The following is a 19411-nucleotide window of genomic DNA, read 5'->3' as shown; positions in this document are numbered from 1 at the left end:
TTTCCTGGTTCTGTGCCCACCAAGCCTCGACCAGTACACCCGACGCTTGAGAGCCGCCGCCATCTTCCACGCGGCTGGCCTCCGGACCCGCTCTGCCGCCACTGCCACTTTTCACGTGGCCAGCACCCGGAACAGCTGAACTGAACTTTTGTGGTGCCGACCTTCTGTTCTCTATGGACACTGCTTCCCTGCATTCGAGCTGTTTTTGTTTTTCACTGTTTTTGTGTATTTCTGGGCTCAGTTTTGGACTCTTGCTCCTTGTGTTTTGTTTGGTTTGTTTTGGTATTTATGTGCATGTCTCCCTCAGTTCAGTGTTGCCCTGTCAATGTCTCCTCCCCGAACCTGTGTGCCTTTCTGTGTTCCCTCGGTCCTTAGTTTAGTTTTGCCAGTTTAGTTCTGTTTCTTTGTGAAGCCTGAAAGAAAGCAGTTATTTTGAGTTCAGCTCCTGTCTCCGTGAGTTTTGTGTTTGGGTCCTCATCCACCTCCACACAGCTAGTTTGTGACAGTCAATGTCACCAGGGCCTCGGTCTCCTGGTGACATTGTGATATATATTTGTGTGTCATCTGCATAGCTGCGATAGTTTATGTTGTTCTTTATAATCTGTGCTAGTGGGAGCATGTAGATGTTAAACAGAGGGGGTCCCAAGATGGAGCCTTGGGGAACTCCACATGTGATACTTGTCTGCTCGGATGTGAAGTTACCTATTGATACAAAGTATTTCCTGTTTTCTACGTATGATTTGAACCAGTTTAGTACAGTTCCTGAAAGACCTGCCCAGTTCTCCAGTCGTTTGAGTAATATGTTGTGGTCAACATTATCAAATGCTGCACTGAGATCCAGTAAAACTAGGACTGACATTTTTCCACTGTCTGTATTCAGACATATGTCATTGAACACTTTTGTCAGAGCGGTTTCAGTGCTGTGGTTCTGTCTAAAACCTGACTGGAAGGCATCGTAGCAATTATTCTGTTTTAAGAAGTAACTGAGCTGTTGAGAAACTGCTTTTTCAATGATCTTACTTAAAAACGGGAGATTTGAGATCGGCCTGTAGTTGTTCATTTGTGTCTTGTCAAACTTGTCCTTTTTCAGTATAGGTTTTATTACAGCAGTTTTTAGTGGTTCTGGAAACACACCTGATAATAAAGAAAAGTTGACGATCTGTAACAGGTCTGACTCTAAAGTCTTTGAGACCTTTTTGAAAAAACTTGTTGGCAGGACATCTAAACAGCAGGAGGAGGAGTTCAGTTTACCTAAGATGTCCTCCAGGTCTTTGCTGTTAATAGGGTGAAACTGTTTCATGGTGTTTAAACAGTTTTTCGGTGGACACAGTACATATCCTGGATCTGCTGTTGATGTACCAATTGCTTGTCTAATCTTTTGGATTTTGTCTGTGAAGAATTTGGCAAAGTCATTGCAGGCCATGGTCGAATGAAGTTCAGCTGCCACTGACACAGGAGGGTTTGTTAGCCTGTCAACTGTAGAAAATAAGACCCGAGCATTATGGCTGTTTTTAGTGATGATGTCAGAGAAGTAGGACCTCCTTGCACTCCTCAGTTGTAAATTATAATTGTGAAGTTTCTCTTTATAAATGTCATAGTGAACCTGGAGGTTTGTTTTTCTCCATCTGCGCTCAGCTTTCCTACACTCTCTTTTTTCATTTTTCACCAGTGTGGAGTTTCTCCATGGAGACTTTTTCCTTCCAGAGATAACCTTCACCTTAATGGGAGCAATAGTGTCCATTACATTTAACATGTTAGCATTGAAGCTATTGACGAGCTCATTGACTGACCCTCTGGGCAGGTCAGGTGTTAATGGGAAGACCTGGTTAAAAATTGCACTACTGTGTTCAGTTATACACCGTTTTGTGATCACTGTTGTTGATATATTTGTGTGGGCTGAGATTTTACTTTCAAAGAAAACACAGTAATGATCAGACAGGCCCACATCAGACACAGTAACCTTTGAAATGCTCAGGCCTTTGGAGATCAGTAGGTCAAGAGTGTGTCCTCTATTATGTGTGGCCTCTGTTACATGCTGAGTCAGCCCAAAGTTGCCCAGAGTGTTACTCAGGTCTTTAGTCCCTTTGTCCTGAGGGTTGTCCACATGAATGTTAAAATCCCCAGCAATAATTACACAGTCAAAATCAACACAGATCACAGACAGCAGTTCACTGAGGTCATTAAAAAAGTCTGTGCAGTATTTGGGAGGCCTGTAAACATTAAGAAACACAACTTTGGATGGGGCCTTCAGCTGTAAAGCCACATATTCAAAAGACTGAAAACTTCCAGGAGATAGCTGCTTACATTGAAATGATTCATTAAATAAGACAGCAACCCCTCCTCCTCTCCTGCTCGCCCTGGCCTCACTGATAAAACTGTAGTTAGGAGGGGTCGTCTCGATGAGAACAGCTCCACTGTTACTTTGGTCCAACCAAGTTTCATTTAAAAACATAAAATCAAGGCTGTGCTCAGTGATTAAATCATTAATTAAAAATGTTTTCCCAGCTAGAGATCTAACATTTAATAAAGCCAACTTAAGTGTTTTAGAGGTATTATTTGCCCCCTCGTGTTTGGGAGCAGTCTGTGGCACACAGGGTATGTTTACTATATTTAAAGATCTTTTAGAGTGCAGCTCTCTGTGTTTTGACCAGGCCACATGTCTCCTGTCACCTAAAAGTACAGAAATTTTAAAACCTTCTAGTAAACAGGGTCCCAGCTTCTCCTGGGAAAAGTCACCACTGCCATAATCCTCGCAGCCCGGACCCTCCACACATCACACATCAGACTGCGGAGACAGGGCATGAAGAGGAACTAAGGGGGGCGAGGCTGGGCAATGTGACTTCGATTGCTCTGTTGAGGGTGGGGCTTGATGGCGAACCTTTGGCCGCTCTGGTGGGGGGGTTTATGGGGGACAAAAAGGGATTGGGCCGGGGGGTAGATCTGAGCCCAGCACTGACCCGCTCCATCATCTCCTCAGTGAATTTCAGGTGTGGGGAGGAGGGAGAAAGGGAGGGGGAGGAGGGTCAAATCAAATCAAATCAAATCAAATCAAATCACTTTTATTGTCACATCACATGTGCAGGTACATTGGTACAGCACATGTGAGTGAAATTCTTGTGTGCGAGCTTCACAAGCAACAGAGTTGTGCAAAATACAATAATGTAAACAAGCAAAATACAAGAATGGCTGCATCTGAAACTAATAAATATATGTACAATATATAATAGTATATGCATTTCTGGATGTGTATACTAAATATTTTTCTACGTGTGTGTGTGTACACATATTTTACAAATTAAATAGAGTAAACAATGAATAGAATATATAAAATAAATAAAATAAAATATACAGAGTGAGACATGTGCAGAACAGTGGCATTTATATACAGTGTGGAGTGCATAATGTTAAAGTTCCAGTAGTGAAGCTGAGGTGTCTATGACGTGTTCAGCAGTCTGATGGCCTGGTGGAAGAAGCTGTCTCTCAGTCTGCTGGTACGGGACCGGATGCTGCAGAACCTCCTTCCTGATGGAAGTAGTCTGAACAGTTTATGGCTGGGGTGACTGGAGTCCTTGATGATCCTCCCCGCTTTCCTCAGGCACCGCTTCCTGTAGATGTCTTGGAGGGAGGGAAGCTCACCTCCAATTATCCGTTCAGAGCACCGCACTACTCGCTGGAGAGCTTTGCAGTTGTAGGCGGTGCTGTTGCCATACCAGGTGGTGATGCATCCAGTGAGGATGCTCTCAATGGCACAGTGATAGAAGGTCCTGAGGATGCGGGGGCTCATGGCGAATCTTTTCAGTCTCCTGAGAAGGAAGAGGCGCTGCTGCGCCTTCTTCACTGTTTTGTTTGTGTGTACTGACCACGTAAGATCCTCAGCCAGGTGTACCCCAAGGAACCGGAAGCTGCTCACTCTCTCCACAGCAGCGCCGTTGATGGTGATGGGGGTGTGTACTTCTCTGCACCTCCGGAAGTCCACTATCAACTCCTTTGTCTTTGCGACGTTGAGGGTGAGATGGTTGTCTTGACACCAGTGGGTCAGGGCGCTGACCTCCTCCCTGTAAGCTGTCTCATCACCGTTGGTGATAAGACCCACCACTGTAGTGTCGTCCGCAAACTTCACAATGATGTTGGAGTTGTTAGTGGCTGTGCAGTCGTAGGTGTAGAGTGAGTACAGGAGAGGGCTCAGTACACACCCCTGTGGAGCACCAGTGTTCAGTGTGATGGGGGATGAGGTGATGCTGCCCAGTCTGACCACCTGGCGTCTGTCAGACAGGAAGCTAAGGATCCAGCTGCAGAGGGAGCTGCTCAGTCCTAGATCCTGCAGTTTCCTGTCCAGCTTCGAGGGAACGATGGTATTGAATGCTGAGCTGTAATCTACAAACAGCATCCTCACATACGTGTCTCTCTTCTCCAGGTGTGACAGGGCAGTGTGTAGTGTCAGGGCTATGGCATCATCAGTGGACCTGTTGTGGCGGTATGCGAACTGTAGAGGGTCCAGTGAGTCGGGTAGTGCAGAGCAGATGAAGTCCCTGACCAGCTTCTCGAAGCATTTGCTTACGATGGGGGTCAGGGCTACAGGTCGCCAGTCGTTCAATGAGGAGATGGTGGAGGATTTGGGTACATGGACGATGGTGGCCATTTTGAAGCAGGCTGGGACTACAGACAGAGAGAGGGAAAGGTTGAAGATGTGCGTGAACACTCCAGCCAGCTGAGCCGTGCATGACTTGAGGACGCGGCCGGGAATCCCGTCCGGACCAGTAGCTTTGCGTGCGTTCACCTTCCTGAAGCACTTCCGCACATCCTCCTCAGACACAGTGTGCGCACTGACGTCATCCGCGGTGCACACACTGTCCGGTCTCATGGTGTTCGCCGTGTCGAATCTAGCGTAGAATATGTTTAGATCCTCACACAGAGAGGCCGTGGTCTGCGGTGTGCTGGTTTTCCCTCTAAAGTCTGTGATCGTGTTTAGTCCCTGCCACATACTCCGAGGGTTGTCAAACTGTTGCTCCACCCTGTCCCTGTACTCACGTTTGGCTGCTTTGATCGTCTTCCGGAGTTGGTAATGTGCGTGTCTGTAGTCCAATGTGTTCGCGGAGGCAAAGGCGGTGCTCCGTGCTGCCAGTGCCGCGCGAACATCTCCGTTAATCCAGGGTTTTTGATTTGGGAAGGATTTAACTGTTCTGGATGGGACGACATCTTCCACGCATTTCCTGATAAATCCACAGACTGAGTCTGTGTATTCATCAATGTCCCTAGCAGCCACGTGAAACATTTCCCATTCCGCGTGATCAAAACAGTCCCGCAGCGCAGACTCCGATTGGTCCGTCCAACAGTGCACCGCCCTCCGGGTTGGAGCTTCCTGTTTCAGCTTCTGCCTGATGGCCTCTCAGGGGTTTGGGGGACTGGGGAAGGTCGTGGTCCCTGGTGCTGGTCGTTGGTGTTGTTGAGAGAGTTGGAGGCAAATAGGGACCCATCTTCTTGCCTCAGATGTCTCTCCTTTCTGTGGGGGCAGATGGAGCTCCTCCTCAAGGTTTCTGCTGGGCTTTGTCTGTTCTTGGAGTACTGTTTGTTCCTCCTTATGAGATAACTCCTCGTTTATCTCAGCCTTGGCACCAAGCACAGATGGATGACGTATGGAATAAAACAAGTTGGAGGTGAACAGTTTCACCCCTGACTTGTTAAAATTAAATCCATTTGCTTTAAACAGATGCCTGCGTTCCCAAAAAATATTAAAGTTGCTGATAAAATGCACTGAGTGGTCAGCACATGCTGATATGAGCCATTTATTCAGTGTAAACAACCTGCTGAATCTCTCGTCTCCTCCTCTGACGGGCGGTACAGGCCCACTGATGAATACAGCTGCATTCAGAGAGTTTACAGTATTTAGTAATCCAGTAAAGTCCCGTTTCAGAACCTCCGACTGTTGTTCGGACACATCGTTTGCATCCTTTACGGCAGAGTCACCCACAATCAGAGTTTCAGGCCTAGCCTTTAGCGTTCCCTGTGGCCTTTTACTTTTCAACAGATTTTCAGACCTTACTTCGCTGCTTTTAGATGGATGGTTGTCCGATATAGATCCATTGTCCTTTGATAGTGGAGCAAATCTGTTCTGCAGTTTCACATTCAGTTGATTTGGAGGTTTGTTGTTAACCTTCCTATTCACGGTTGTCCAGTCCTGTTTCCTCTAGAAGAGCTTCTCTGTCTCGTAGGAAGTGAAGGCCAGTCGGTTTCAGAGATTTCAGCTCGCTGTGCCCTGCCTGTGATACGTCCTCCCCCTTCCAGGAGACATGATTTATGTCTTGGTTTTGCACCAAGACAGTCCAAGGGGGGATTATTGCTTGAGGATTTATAATAATGCACAGAGTCTACTTTCTTGGTCATGTTATCTGTGCTCCTTAGCTGTGTACTAGCTTGCTCATCGCCATTGTTTTGAGTCAAAGGCAAGGTTGTTTCATTTCCACACAGTCCATTTAGCTCCACGTTTACTTCTAAGCGATGAATTTTTGTCTCCAGTACTGCAATCTTCTGCAGGAGGCTGTGGTAGTCATCAGTGGAGGGGGGGGTCTTGTTGCTAGTTAGCCTAGCGGTTAGCTCGGTGCCCAGATGCTATAATCAGGCTTCAGCTTTGTGTAGGTCACAGACACACGGAGCGCTGAGGATAAGGTAACTATAAAAATGTTGCTGTTTCTGTTAAGAACACTTTAGTCCTAATGATCTATAAGTGTCCAGAAGCTATCGCAGGTAAGCTCATACGGAAAAAAGGGAAAAAAATCAGAATAAAAATCTATAAAAATCAATAAAAGAAGCAAAGCATTTAAAGAGCAAAGAGAGGAAGCGCCCACACTCACAAAAGGAAGGACAAAAAGGCTTTTAATGATTGGCTTGACAGAAAGACCAAGCTGTAGGGGATGTGAAGGTCAGGGTGGTTAAGGAAGAAATGCTAAAGACTAGGGATGGGTACCATGATGGCACCGGTTCTATCATAAACGGTAGTAACCAGACTGAAAAGCAGCGCACATTTCGGTGCTTTATTTCGGTGCTTTTTTTTCCTGAGATGTCATACACTTTGGATCTAGCCAATCATTATACCTTTGCAAGCGTAGTAGGCGGGCCCAGGTACCTATGTTCTTTTAGAGCAGAGCTACAGATTAAAAATGCCCAAGGCGAAGCGGTCAAAGTCTGGCTGTACTTCACAGCAAAAGATGCAAACTCAGCAGCAACAAGTGCTTTAAGCTGATACTGTGATACTGTCAAAGGAGGTAACACCTCAAATCCGATGAAACACCTGGCGACGCATAGCGTTTTTTTTTTAAAGCCGAGAAATGCGCCGTATTTGATAGTGTGTGGTGCCTGTTATCGGACCCGGAGTTAGCAACATCCCCCAAAAACCCGAAGAGGAGAGTCCTGGCCCCTAGCCCTGCCAGTCTAGCAGACATGATGACGGATGATGATGCAGCAGCAGCAGCCGTTCTTCTCTGCGTGAGTAGCTTAATGTTGTTCTTGAGTAATTTACGTTGAGTAGGCTAACCACGTTATTACATTAATGTATGTAAGGTGAACTACACTGTTACAAAAAACATCGTAAAACAATGGCAATCTTCTGGCAGCTGGGGCGCCAAAATACGACCGTGAAATAACAGAAAATAACTGTCCCATAAAAATACGGTTATTTTCAGTAATGAAAATAGAGTTTGTTGTGCTAATTTGACATGGGATTGTGCCTTTTCCAAGTGCTTTTAGACATTAAATTAGGAACATTTTTACGCGATCAAACAATGAAATTACCTATAAACAAGGTCAATGAATGTGGAAATATGAATCATAATATGTAAATGTACAGAAATATACAGTTAACAGTTGGTTTGAATAATAATTGATTGCATGCCCTGGGACAGACTGACAGAGGCGAGGCTGCCATATCACACCATCGGCCCCTTTGGCCATCACTAGTAGTCGGTAGGTGAAGAGTCCTGACCACGGACACAACGACGGAGAGTGTCCGAGCCGGGGCTTGAACCGGCAGTCTTCTGATCACAAGGCGAACTGCCAACTCTTGAGCCACGAACGGCCTAACTAGCAGCGATAATAATACTTATGTGATGTAACACAAGCTTATAGGGATCATGTTATATACTTTTCCATAGCATTACATTTGAATTCGATCTTTCAAATAACGGACAGATATTTGTGAGATCATGATACATTTGTGAATGTATTTTAACAATCTAAATATGCATATGTACAGACAGATACATTTAGTAATCATGACAATTATGTTGTATTACATTACAGTGATTTAACGTTAATTTACATTCAAAATGTGAAGCCAAAGTCTATTTATGTAACTTTAATGATATTCTAGACGAACAGAACATTACTGTAAAATGCACAGTAAAATACCTTCATATTAGGGTTTTTTTCCTACGGTCGCAGCATTACCCGCGACCTTGTTGTTAGTTCACATTCATTGGCCGATGCTTAGCGTCATGTTATTTATATTAATTGCAATTCCTACCTCTACATTTCTTTTTCAAAATATATAATTGCAATGTTTTACATTGTGGCATGCAGAGAAATCTTATCAAAAAAGCTCACAGAGAGAGATTGAGCTTGTTATTTAACCCCAAGCTGGTAGGGGGAGCTCCTTATTAAAACACTTGCCGTGCTACAATGTGCCTCAAGGTTCAACAACAGCACAACAGAAGTCACTCATGGTACAGCACTCTCTCTACAAAACAACAACTGTCAGTGACGCTGCACCACGGCGTAAACACAACATTCAAGATAACAGTTAAAAGTAACGTAACCATAAACAATAGAACAAGAACATGTTCCCTTCACCCACCAATAGAACAGATGTTCCCTTCACCCTGGCCAAAAAGGCTAAAATGACCAAAGAAAAAGAGGGAAACAGCTAAACATGAGAGGTGTTTGGACAAAGTTAGTGTTTTTTCCATTGATTAAGCACTGCTTCCAGCCAAGAGTGATACCATATATGCCCCATAGCTGCAGAAAAGGCTAACATTGTTATCTTTTTACAAAAAAACAGCTGAACATGAGAGGTGTTTGGACAAAGTTAGTGTTTTTTCCATTGATTAAGCACTGCTTCCAGCCAAGAGTGATACCATATATGCCCCATAGCTGCAGAAAAGGCTAACATTGTTATCTTTTTACAAAAAAACAGCTGAATATGAGAGGTTTTTGGACAAAGTTTGTGTTCTCCATTCTTTAAGCACCGGTTTGAGCACCGTTTAAGCACCGGCACCATTTCAAAAGTACCGGTTTGGCACCGGTATCGGATAAAACCTAAACGATACCCATCCCTACTAAAGACACTAGATAGTGAAAAAATGACAAGAGTGAGTTGAGAAGACAGAACACATCCTTTGAGGAGATGATGAATGAGTAAAACGAGATGGAGAGGAGAATGAATGGAGTGAATCAGGAAGTGTGGAAAGGTAGTCGGTCCAGATGACATACCTGTGGAGTTATGGAGATGTCTAGGAGAGAGGCAGTGGACTTTTTGACCAGATTGTTTAACACAATCTTGGAGAATGAGAGGATGCCTGAGTCTTTCAGAACCTTGTCACCTGGAATATGCCAATTCAAAAATATCAAGTGTGTACATTATCTGTTATGTTTCAGTTAATATTTATATATGGTTTTTCTACTCTGAGCAGTCAAAGTGCTTTTAACTACAAGCCTCATTCATCCAAACACACACCAATACCTGGGCTTTGTATACCTAAACACCTCGTCCAATGTTCTTTCGCAAAAGTAAAACAATCAGTAGAGAGCAGACTTCCACCTTTTGTTTAACGGGTTTAACAAAAACATTTCATTACATTTTTCAAAAATGTAAGTCATTGTAATACATCTTTGACAATAAAGGTAGCAAAGTTTTGGTATAAGGTTGGTATTTCTATGTCTAACCTTGAGTGTATTTCTTCCCAATCCTGCCAGCACTGTCCTTATATTAACACCATTTCTCACCATGCTCCAGGCTTAGTGGCCTGAATATTTGCTTGTGTAACCAGTGGGAAGTGGTGGTGCATAACTATAGTGTGGACTTCCTTAGTACTGCATGAATGTGTGTATGTTTGGAGGTCTGTGCTGAAATGCAGCACATGGCTTATAGAGACACCAGTCTATCTGTGTGTGTGTTTATGTGTGACTAGCTATTGTTTTGCATGCATTTACTTTTACATTACATATATTTACATATGTTGTGAAAACAGCAAAATTGAAGTCATCTTTACGTTTTATGTTGACTTTTTTTCACATCAGGGTTTAATGGCAAGCAGTGCTAGTTCAGTGAGATCTAAAAACAGATATCGGTTAAATCCAAAGTGACAGTCATCTCTCTCATTCCATCTCAAACGACATATTGTCCAGTAGCTTCTCTCGCTGCTCGTTTACCGTATTCTTGAATTACTACCATCTTGTGGTCTCAGTTGGCTGGTGCCTCTAGCAGTGTGCTCGACTCTCCTCTTTATTCCACCAGAATTTGTAGGATAGAGCACATTTCATGTGGATGTTTGTTCCACTAACAAAAGCTCTCAGCAGCCTTTTCTGGCTGTTTGCATCAATGTGAGTGTTTGGTCTGTGATGGGAAACTAGTATGCTAGACAAGTTGCCACTGGCTTTGCTTTCACTGCTCTGAGATAAGTGGTGATACATTTAGGGAAATACACCTAGCATAAATAAGTACATAAGCACTCATCTAAAAAGATATGTTTGTCTAGCTATGCCAGTCCGTATTATGTAGTGGAGAGAAAAGTGCAGTGTCAAGACGTTTTTAATATCTTCTTTAGCACATGCTTTGGCTCTGCTTAAATAAATATCAAACTTGCATCTAAAGACCCGGTTGTGGAAATCAATACTTTATCCATCCATCAATTCGCTTCCGCTTATCCTTTTCAGGGTCGCTGGAGCCTATCCCAGCTGTCATAGGGCGAGAGGCAGGGTACACCCTGGACAGGTCGCCAGTCTGTCGCAGGGCCAACACACAGGGACAGACAACCATTCACACTCACTCGCACATTCACACCTAGTGGCAATTTGGATTAACCAATTAACCTATCCCCATGAGCTGCATGTCTTTGGAGGAAGCTGGAGTACCTGGAGAGAACCCACGCAAACACGGGGAGAACATGCAAACTCCACACAGAAAGACCCCGGCCTGATGGTGGAATTGAACTCAGGACCTTCTTGCTGTGAGGCAACAGTGCTAACCACCGTGCCACCGTGCTGCTCGATACTTTAGATTTTTCATTTATAAAGATGAATCTTTTTAATGATTATAACAGGTCGTTCCAACCAATTACAGTATCAGAGCCTTGGGGCTTATGATCCTGGCCATGAATTCAACTGTATACCAAAGTATTCTAGAGCCAAATGTGAAGCTGACAGCTAAAACTTTTTCCAAATTCGATCATGCAACAAGACAATGATCTAAAGAACAGCAGCAGCTCTTCACAATGATAAAGAAAAGAAACAAAGGGTTGCAATGGCCAAGTCCAGAAATCCTCCTGTTTGAATTCAGTGATATTAAGGAGCGTGGACCAAATACCTCCACAACAATGTGAGATCTAAACATTTATTACAGTTACAAGCCATTGAACCATGGGGTGTATACCAGACAGCGTACTACAGATGTCTAAACCTTACGTCCGTTATCAGCTTCACTTGGTTGTGTTGACTGTTAATGGTTACATCATTGGCTAGCTGGCTTTGCCTTCAGGTTGACTCCATGGACAAAAGCATTGCTTCTTAACTAATGAAATTCTTTATTTCCTGTTCAGGAGATGAGACTGTCATTCACTTTTATATACAAACGATCACTCTGCCTAGAGTTCATAACCAATGTTCCCTCTAATTTTTCACACACAAACTCCCTGAGCGTCCCTTGGACCACTGTGAGCAACATCAGACGTGTGCACTGTGGTCACGCCAGCATCAAATCCATCCAAGTTACGGTTTATTAAAATAATCAAATTACAGCATTTATGTTAGACTGCTTTTAATTAACTGCTTTATCCCACTTGCAGTGAAAAAAAAATCTAGTCATTGGCCTGTGTAGCACGTTAACATTGTTCGAAGTAAAAATAACTTGAACTCCAATTTTGAAAACACAACTTTATTTTTTCTTTTTTTATAAAGCTCTGACTTGTATTATGAGTCTGTGGTCTGGGAGAGAGTCTGTAACTTTGTCTGCAAAATACAGGATATAATGACCAATGTTGGGCAATTAATTATATAGTTACTTCTTCAAAAAAGTAACTGAGTTATGCAAACAAAGTTTTTTGCAGCTATTTTTTAAAAATGCAACCAGCAGTGTTTTTTTTAAACTATTTACAGAACAATCAGCTGTTCTGCATCAAATCTGATGCCACACAAATTATTTGTTTCACTCCAAAGAATAATTTCTGTCCACTATGAGATGAAGGAGAACAACAGCCTGATACCTGCAGGCCTGACAGCAGCAGATGTGTCACTGCTGTAACACCTGTAACATTCAGCAGTCGCTTCATTGTTCTGACACACAACAACACTATTGACTACACTACACACTAACTACACACTAACTGCACACTAACTACACAAGATTTGTGCTAAACGTCGCAAATCTCTCACATCTCAAAGCACCGCCGAGTTTGTTTTTGCTCACAGGCTTTCGTTTTTACCGTTTCTTCCCGCAGTAAATATAAACAACGACAGTATTCAGGAAGAAAAACAAACATTGCTGATATTTTATCATAACTCTGGTTTTACGCGGCCGATCAACAATTTAAAAACTGGTATAAAGTCCACACTTTGTCCGTCAGTTGATCCGTCTGTCCTGCTCACATCTCCAGTGGTTGTACACGTTGTCATTAACGTGGCTTCACTCCACATCAGCCGCTTTGCTCGCTAAAACATCGATGTCGGCACATAAGGACGCTGTCATAGCCAGACAACGACGTTGATTAGCTGCGTATATACGAATGTGAATCGCATAATTGGCTGGACTGTGGGATAAGGTGGCCTAATCCCATACAGGAGCAGCCAGTCACTGACTAACACTGCAAAACAGGATCGTTAAAGTTTTAATTTTAATTTCAGGTTAGATTTTTTTTTGTGTGCGCAACACAGATTTTCTGTGTGCAGAGACCGTGCCAGCAGTGCGCAATTGCGCACCTGCGCAGCTTAAAGGGAACATTGTTCATAACTGTAGGTTTTTACAGTGTTGTGTGTTGAAGTCCTGCCTCTAAGAGCACCTCTGTGATGATGGATTACGAGGCAGAAGAACAATCCATGCTTCAAGTGTTATGTTAACCAGAAATGAATGAAGTCTTATACGCGAGCTGAAGCTCATTGCGATAGAAAAGATAACTAATGCACAGGAATGTGTGAATACAGACTCACCGATACTGTGTTAGTAGTAAGAGCTGGAGTGCTGCTGTCGTTTCCTGGCTGCTCACTCTGTGTGTGTGTCGCCGTGTATAGTGTTAGGGTATGCTCGCCCACTGTGCTTGTTCCCGTGTAGTCAGCCGGTGGGTGGGTGTGGGGTGTAGCATACTCAGCAGGAATCCCGTTCTGTGAAGGAGGTGGATACTGGGCTTGTGGGAAAGGTTGAGCCATAGCTTCAGGGGGAGCCGGGGCCTCTTGGTTACCCTGTGTGGATAAGGGCAGAAAAGACATTATTAAGAGTGGATGTTTTTTAACATACTCATTTTTGAGTCATGGTGGCGTCATTGAAAGGTATCCAAAGTGTCAACAACGGTCAAAAGATTTGTACAGGAGCCTTGAAGTGTCCTCAAGTCCAGAGGACGATGTGCTCGATGAATGTACAGGTTATCTAAAGCACTTTGACTAAGATTAGAAAAGCGCTGTAGAAATGCCAGTTTATTTTCAGTTTATTAGTGTTGTGACGATGTGTGATGTTAAACTGTCCAATCAAATTCTTAAACTCAGGCAATCCATGTCAGTTGGTCTGGTATGTGCCACGACTAGGGCCAAGCCTCTTCGTCTTATTCTGACATCGAGCTTTCTTGCTGCAGCTCATACTGTCAAACCTGCAGCTTGAAGTCTTCTCTTCACAGCTGAAACTGAGACTTTCTCACTACGACCACGACTGAGCTGCTTGAAGCTGTTGTCCTGTGAGCCGCCATCACACAAGCTGTTAACTCTCAGAAACTTGTCCTCTGATTCAGTTTCAGGCTTGCAGACCTCTTCCTGTCACAGTTTGTTTCTGAGTGCAGAAGGAAACTGGCCTCACTGACACCTTGACTTTCTTTGCAGTCTCTCTGTAGGACAGACCCACATTTATAAGTGTTATGATGGTCGGTCTCTCTTCCATTGTTAATTGCCTTTTTCTCACCATTTCTGCAACAACACTACTTTCTGCAGTACGATACTGTTCAGCTGATGCTGACGAGGGTCTGGTACCACAGTGTGTTCAACACTGCTTTATGCAGACAGATGGGGCTGCAATTAATCCAGAAAAGTTGGAACACCTGTAGGAATTAGTAGCACCAGCTTTCAAGGCTTGAGCAACCTCCATTGCTGCAGAACAGATTAAATTGTTAACCCATGTTGTCCCTGAAAAAGGCCTTTTTGTGTAATTCTGAAATGTACATTATGTTTCAGTTTTGGGCAAACTTACTTCTTTTTTAACCTCTGGCAGTTCACCACTTACCTTTGTACCATTTCAAGCTGTTCATCACTTGAACGACTTGAATTGCGATAAATAACTGGAAAAACTGGGCTGTTCTAAAACCTTTGAACAGTAGTGTATTTTCTTCAACACTGACATTTGACCACTGATTTGGTCAGAAGCCTCGCAGCAGCGGTGTGGTCAACCTACAGATGTTCTCAGCAGTTTTGGTTACACGAGTAAACAATGATGTGATGAAAGAAGTGCATGAATAATGATTCAGAGCATGTTCAGTTCAGAGCACGACACAATGGTAGTTAACTTAGATGATAAGACAACAGTGAACCAGAGATTTGATCCATAGTGAGAGTTGAGAGTTACCCCGAGATTCCTGACAGACGACTCAACAAACAACCTGAGGGGACTCTCACTACACAAATCTGTCCGAGGCACACAGACGTACTTCTGTTTAATCTTCATTCAGAGAAAGCTGTCAGCGATCCAAATTTTAATGAGTCCAGTCACCTATTCAGGAAGCTGAGAAGCATATTGGGGGTTAAAAGAGATATATGATTGAAAATCATGTAATGGGTGAATAATGCAAGTTGTGTAAAGTGCTTTGATTGCTCTGGATAGAAAAGCGCTATATAAGAACCAGTCAATTTACCATTTAGTTAGTTCACTTTATTAAAGCTGCATTAAAGATGTCTTCAATAAAGCAAGAGACGAAGGGGAAAAACAAATGAAATAAAATCCAAAATATCACAAATATACATGAAGGCTCTCCACATGCTGCCTTCTCCACAGATATTCAGTGTAGCCCAGTCTGCATGTGGAGCGGGGCTCATACCACATTTACGACTCAGCATGTTACTCTGTGCATACAGTAAGTGGCATTGTCTATAAGAGTCCATATCATTAGACAGATCATCAGATATATAATGTCCTAAGATTTCATAACTTTAAGAACCGTACCACACAGACACAAGTCTTCCCTACTTCTGGCAATCAAAATATTACTCTTCAAACTCTAAAACATATCGAGAGCAGACCCTCAGTAACTGTTTAAGGCCGGCACTGTATGGAGAGAAGATCACTAAATCATCTGCATACATCAGATGGTTCACTATGGTATCACCATATACATCCTGTTACACAATCAAAAAATAGCTTTGATAAGAAAAATCTATTTAGACATTAAACAAAGGAGGAGACAAACACCAACTGCTCAATTCTGCTAAATCCTTCTGGGAACCCTTGTGTTGACTAGTGAATTGTAGTTCACTGTTCAAAGGTAAAAAAAGGAGACCTGGCCCCGAAACACCACAGCGAGGCCTCCTCCATGACCACACATGTGATGAAGGAATAACCATCCGGGAAAAGTTCAATGAGGGATGAATAGTCTGCCTCACAGCTCAGATTTCAGTAAGAAATAAAAAATTAATATTTGGAAAGTATAAAATCGTTCAGCAATAATAATTTATTAGCCTTAGATAAAACACCACCATGCTAAGCGAAGGGGAAGATCCTCCAGCTTCAGGACCTAAATCCTGGTGGAGAGCCAAACACTGGGAAACTGGATGGACCCTCGTGAGGTAGCACGGTCTCAGAGAATCAGGCCTCGCATGTCCAAGAAGGGGTTTGGCAGAAAACATCCCCTCCATGGAAGCTGTCTGAGCACAGGGAATCAGAAACACTCAGCATGGCTTACCAGCGAGACCCCACTTCCACAACAAGCTGAGCTTCACCTGACACCTGCTCTTCTCCTTCTTCTGCTCCCTGGTCTGTGCACACCCAGGAGGACACAGCTGAGGACGCCCGAGGAGACGAGGAGCACCAGCAATACAGGGTAGAAAACGCTGACCCATCAAAATCGGACAGATAAGAGTGTCAGGTGATCATAAACCAAGGCAGTCAAAACGTTATTTACACAGAGTGAAAACAGGACTATGACACTGCAGGACAAACTGCAGGTGGCAGCGGCAAAACCAGACACAGGCATCATTCTGGAAGATGCCTGTGTTTGGTTTCAGAGTTTCCTTTGATTCTTTTCATACACAGATGAAGATAAAAACTGCTGCAAAGGCATCAGGTTACCATTACAATAGATTTGAGTTTGCTTCTTCTATTTGGAGACATGCGATTTTTTCCCTCCCTTTTCTTATGTTGAGGTTAAATCTGCACACACACTTCTTTTCACCTTTAAATTTTAGCCTGCAGTTATATAGTAATGAAAGAAAGACCTTGGATATTGTTGGTTATGTGTTTTACTTTTAACCCTAAACAACTGTAATGTCTACTTGTCTAAACCTTAACCGTACTGTTACCATCGATCCCTAAACCAGTAACAGCAGCTTTAATTTAAGGTCAGTATACTGTGTCAAAGTATCTTCCCTTGTTCCACACATTGTGCCACACAAAATACAGTTTTTAATAAAGAGGTGGGGCCTATTTGACAGTAGCTCACAACACGAGTGATGCACACACACACACACACACACACACACACACACACACACACACACACACTTTGCTGTGCTGCTGTAATAATGGAGGAGTAGGGACGTAGTCTGAGGGAGAAGCAAAGGGTGAGGCAAAGGGAGAGAGAAAGGCTGCTTGAGTCAGTGAGCTTCCATCATCCATCAAAGCGACCGAGGCGCTGACGCACTGACACATCCCCAGATCCTTGTCGACAAATTGCCCTGGTAAATGATTCCTCTTATCAGTGCAATCATACATCCGTCGCTCTTTTCCTTCATCCATTCATCTGTCTCTGCATCATTCACATATTTCTCCCTCTCTCACTGTCTGGTTACATTTTACAGCAAATTTAAATAAACATGATTTTAAATGCATGAAGGGTTTACAAACATTAATGTTAAAATAACAGTTTAGAAATGGCTCAGAGTGTGTGTGTGTGTGTGTGTGTGTTTCATTTACTGTCCCTGCATCAACACTGTATCATGATTGTTGTCTTTGATTTTGGTAATAGCTGCGTCGACTGTGGCATAAAGAATTACAAAATTATTTACTTTTATTAAAATATTTATTATTGATTTGTTTGAAGAATCCACCTAAATTTTATGCACTACAGCAGGGGTGTCAAACTCAAATACACAGTGGGCCAAAATTCAAAACTGGAACAAAGTCGCGGTCTAACGTTAATATTTATTGAAATATATTTATTCCTTCAGATATAAGAATGAATCTTTTCTTATGGACATGTTTTGCTGAAAAACTGAATAAACAAAGCTTAATACTAAACAATATATATATTAGCTGTATAATACCAGTAGGCCAGCTCTAATAGGAATTTGGTATGGCTTAGCGGGCCAAATGTAATTAGGCTGCGGGGCAAATTTGGCCCATGGGCCAGAGTTTGACACCGATGCACTACAGAGTGCATCGGTGTCAAAGTTTACAATCTATGTTACAGTATATGACTAAAAATCTGTGTAAATAAGTGAAATTGGTGCTAATTATTTTTTAAACGTTGTACAGGATCTGATGAATGCAAAGTCTTCTTTTTTGTTCTTGTTTTTACAATTTTGTGAGCAAGAAACAAAAAACAAACAAACAAACCAAAAAAAAAACATTTATTTATTTATTTATTTAAAGTTACGCTGAAACCAAGCACACCATTGTTTTTCTTGTGACATTACCAATAAGTCTGATGTGTCACATGGCCCTCTTCCTATTGAAAAAACAGTTGTGTCCAACATGGCTGACTTCTAAATGGCCACCATGGTCACCACCCATCTTGAGGAGTTTGCCCCCTCACATATACTAATGTGCCACAAACAGGACTTTAATGGTAAATGGCCTGCATTTGTAAAGCGCTATTCTAGTCCCTAAGGACCCCAAAGCGCTTCACACTACATTCAGTCAGTCACCCATTCACACACTGGTGATGGCAGCTACATACACGTAATAACAGGGGAATGGTTGGTGATTTAGCCACAGCTGCCCTGGGGCGCACTGACAGAGGCGAGGCTGCCGGACACTGGCGCCACCGGGCCCTCTGACCATCACCAGTAGGCAAACATGGGGTTAGTCTCTTGCCCAAGGACATTTGGCATGCAGCCAGGGGGGAGCCTGGGATCGAACCACCGACCTTCTGATTAGTGGCTGGCCCACCCTGTACAAAGTACAAATGTTTCATTCAAACACAGGTGGAAAATTGGAAATATGATGATTGTAAGCATTCCTGTCAATATAAAATTGTATTTAGTAGTCAGTATAAGCTTTTTAATGATATAAGTTTGATAGAATACTGCATAATAACCTTTTGATGACTTAGGTTGTTGTTCACCACGAAACTTGTTCTGTTCTTTTCAGATCAGTTTCTTCCCACAGCGATAGTAAGAGCTGAACGAGCAGTTTCACCCCCTACAAACCGCACACGCACACACATACACAACCAAATATGCACATGCTCACGTATCAACATTCCACTAAACAAATGTATTCATTGTTGTATTACTCTTCTTGTGTATAAATAAAGACAAGTGCAAGAACATAGCGCGCACGTCACAGGGCGGCCACTCTGGTGTGAGCGCCCTTGCAAGTAAAAACTGCAGCATGTGTGTTTCTACTCTCTGACTCTCAGCTGAAGAAGTTTCTTTTAGAATAAATCTCGTGACAGTTTCTATAGCTGTTGGAAATGATTAAAGATGCAATTAATTAAAAAATCCAATTTTAAGGTTCTCTGGTCAAGATTTATACATAAACTTGTTCCTGTCTGTAAGAAGTGAGGACATGTAGAGTCCAGAG

At 42.9% G+C, this 19411-nt stretch overlaps 1 protein-coding gene across 5 annotated transcripts in view; it reads right to left on the bottom strand.

Annotated features, from left to right (window-relative positions):
• The window catches only part of LOC146567875 (RNA binding protein fox-1 homolog 3-like), a 597530-nt gene that overhangs the window by 95530 nt on the left and 482589 nt on the right, over positions 1-19411 (bottom strand). For all 5 annotated transcript variants that reach the window (XM_085283551.1, XM_085283549.1, XM_085283552.1 and 2 more), the window contains one exon: positions 13408-13656. In XM_085283551.1, the coding sequence (XP_085139677.1) occupies positions 13408-13656 (249 nt within the window). The remainder of the gene's footprint in view (positions 1-13407; positions 13657-19411) is intronic.

Source organism: Mchenga conophoros, linkage group LG8, assembly GCF_057382185.1.
Source record: "Mchenga conophoros isolate Kocher_MC1m ecotype Shallow Benthic linkage group LG8, M_conophoros_male_GT1.1, whole genome shotgun sequence".
Taxonomy (NCBI): domain Eukaryota; kingdom Metazoa; phylum Chordata; class Actinopteri; order Cichliformes; family Cichlidae; genus Mchenga; species Mchenga conophoros.
Note: the sequence above shows the minus strand (reverse complement) of the source record. Positions and strands in the feature narration are given on the sequence as shown.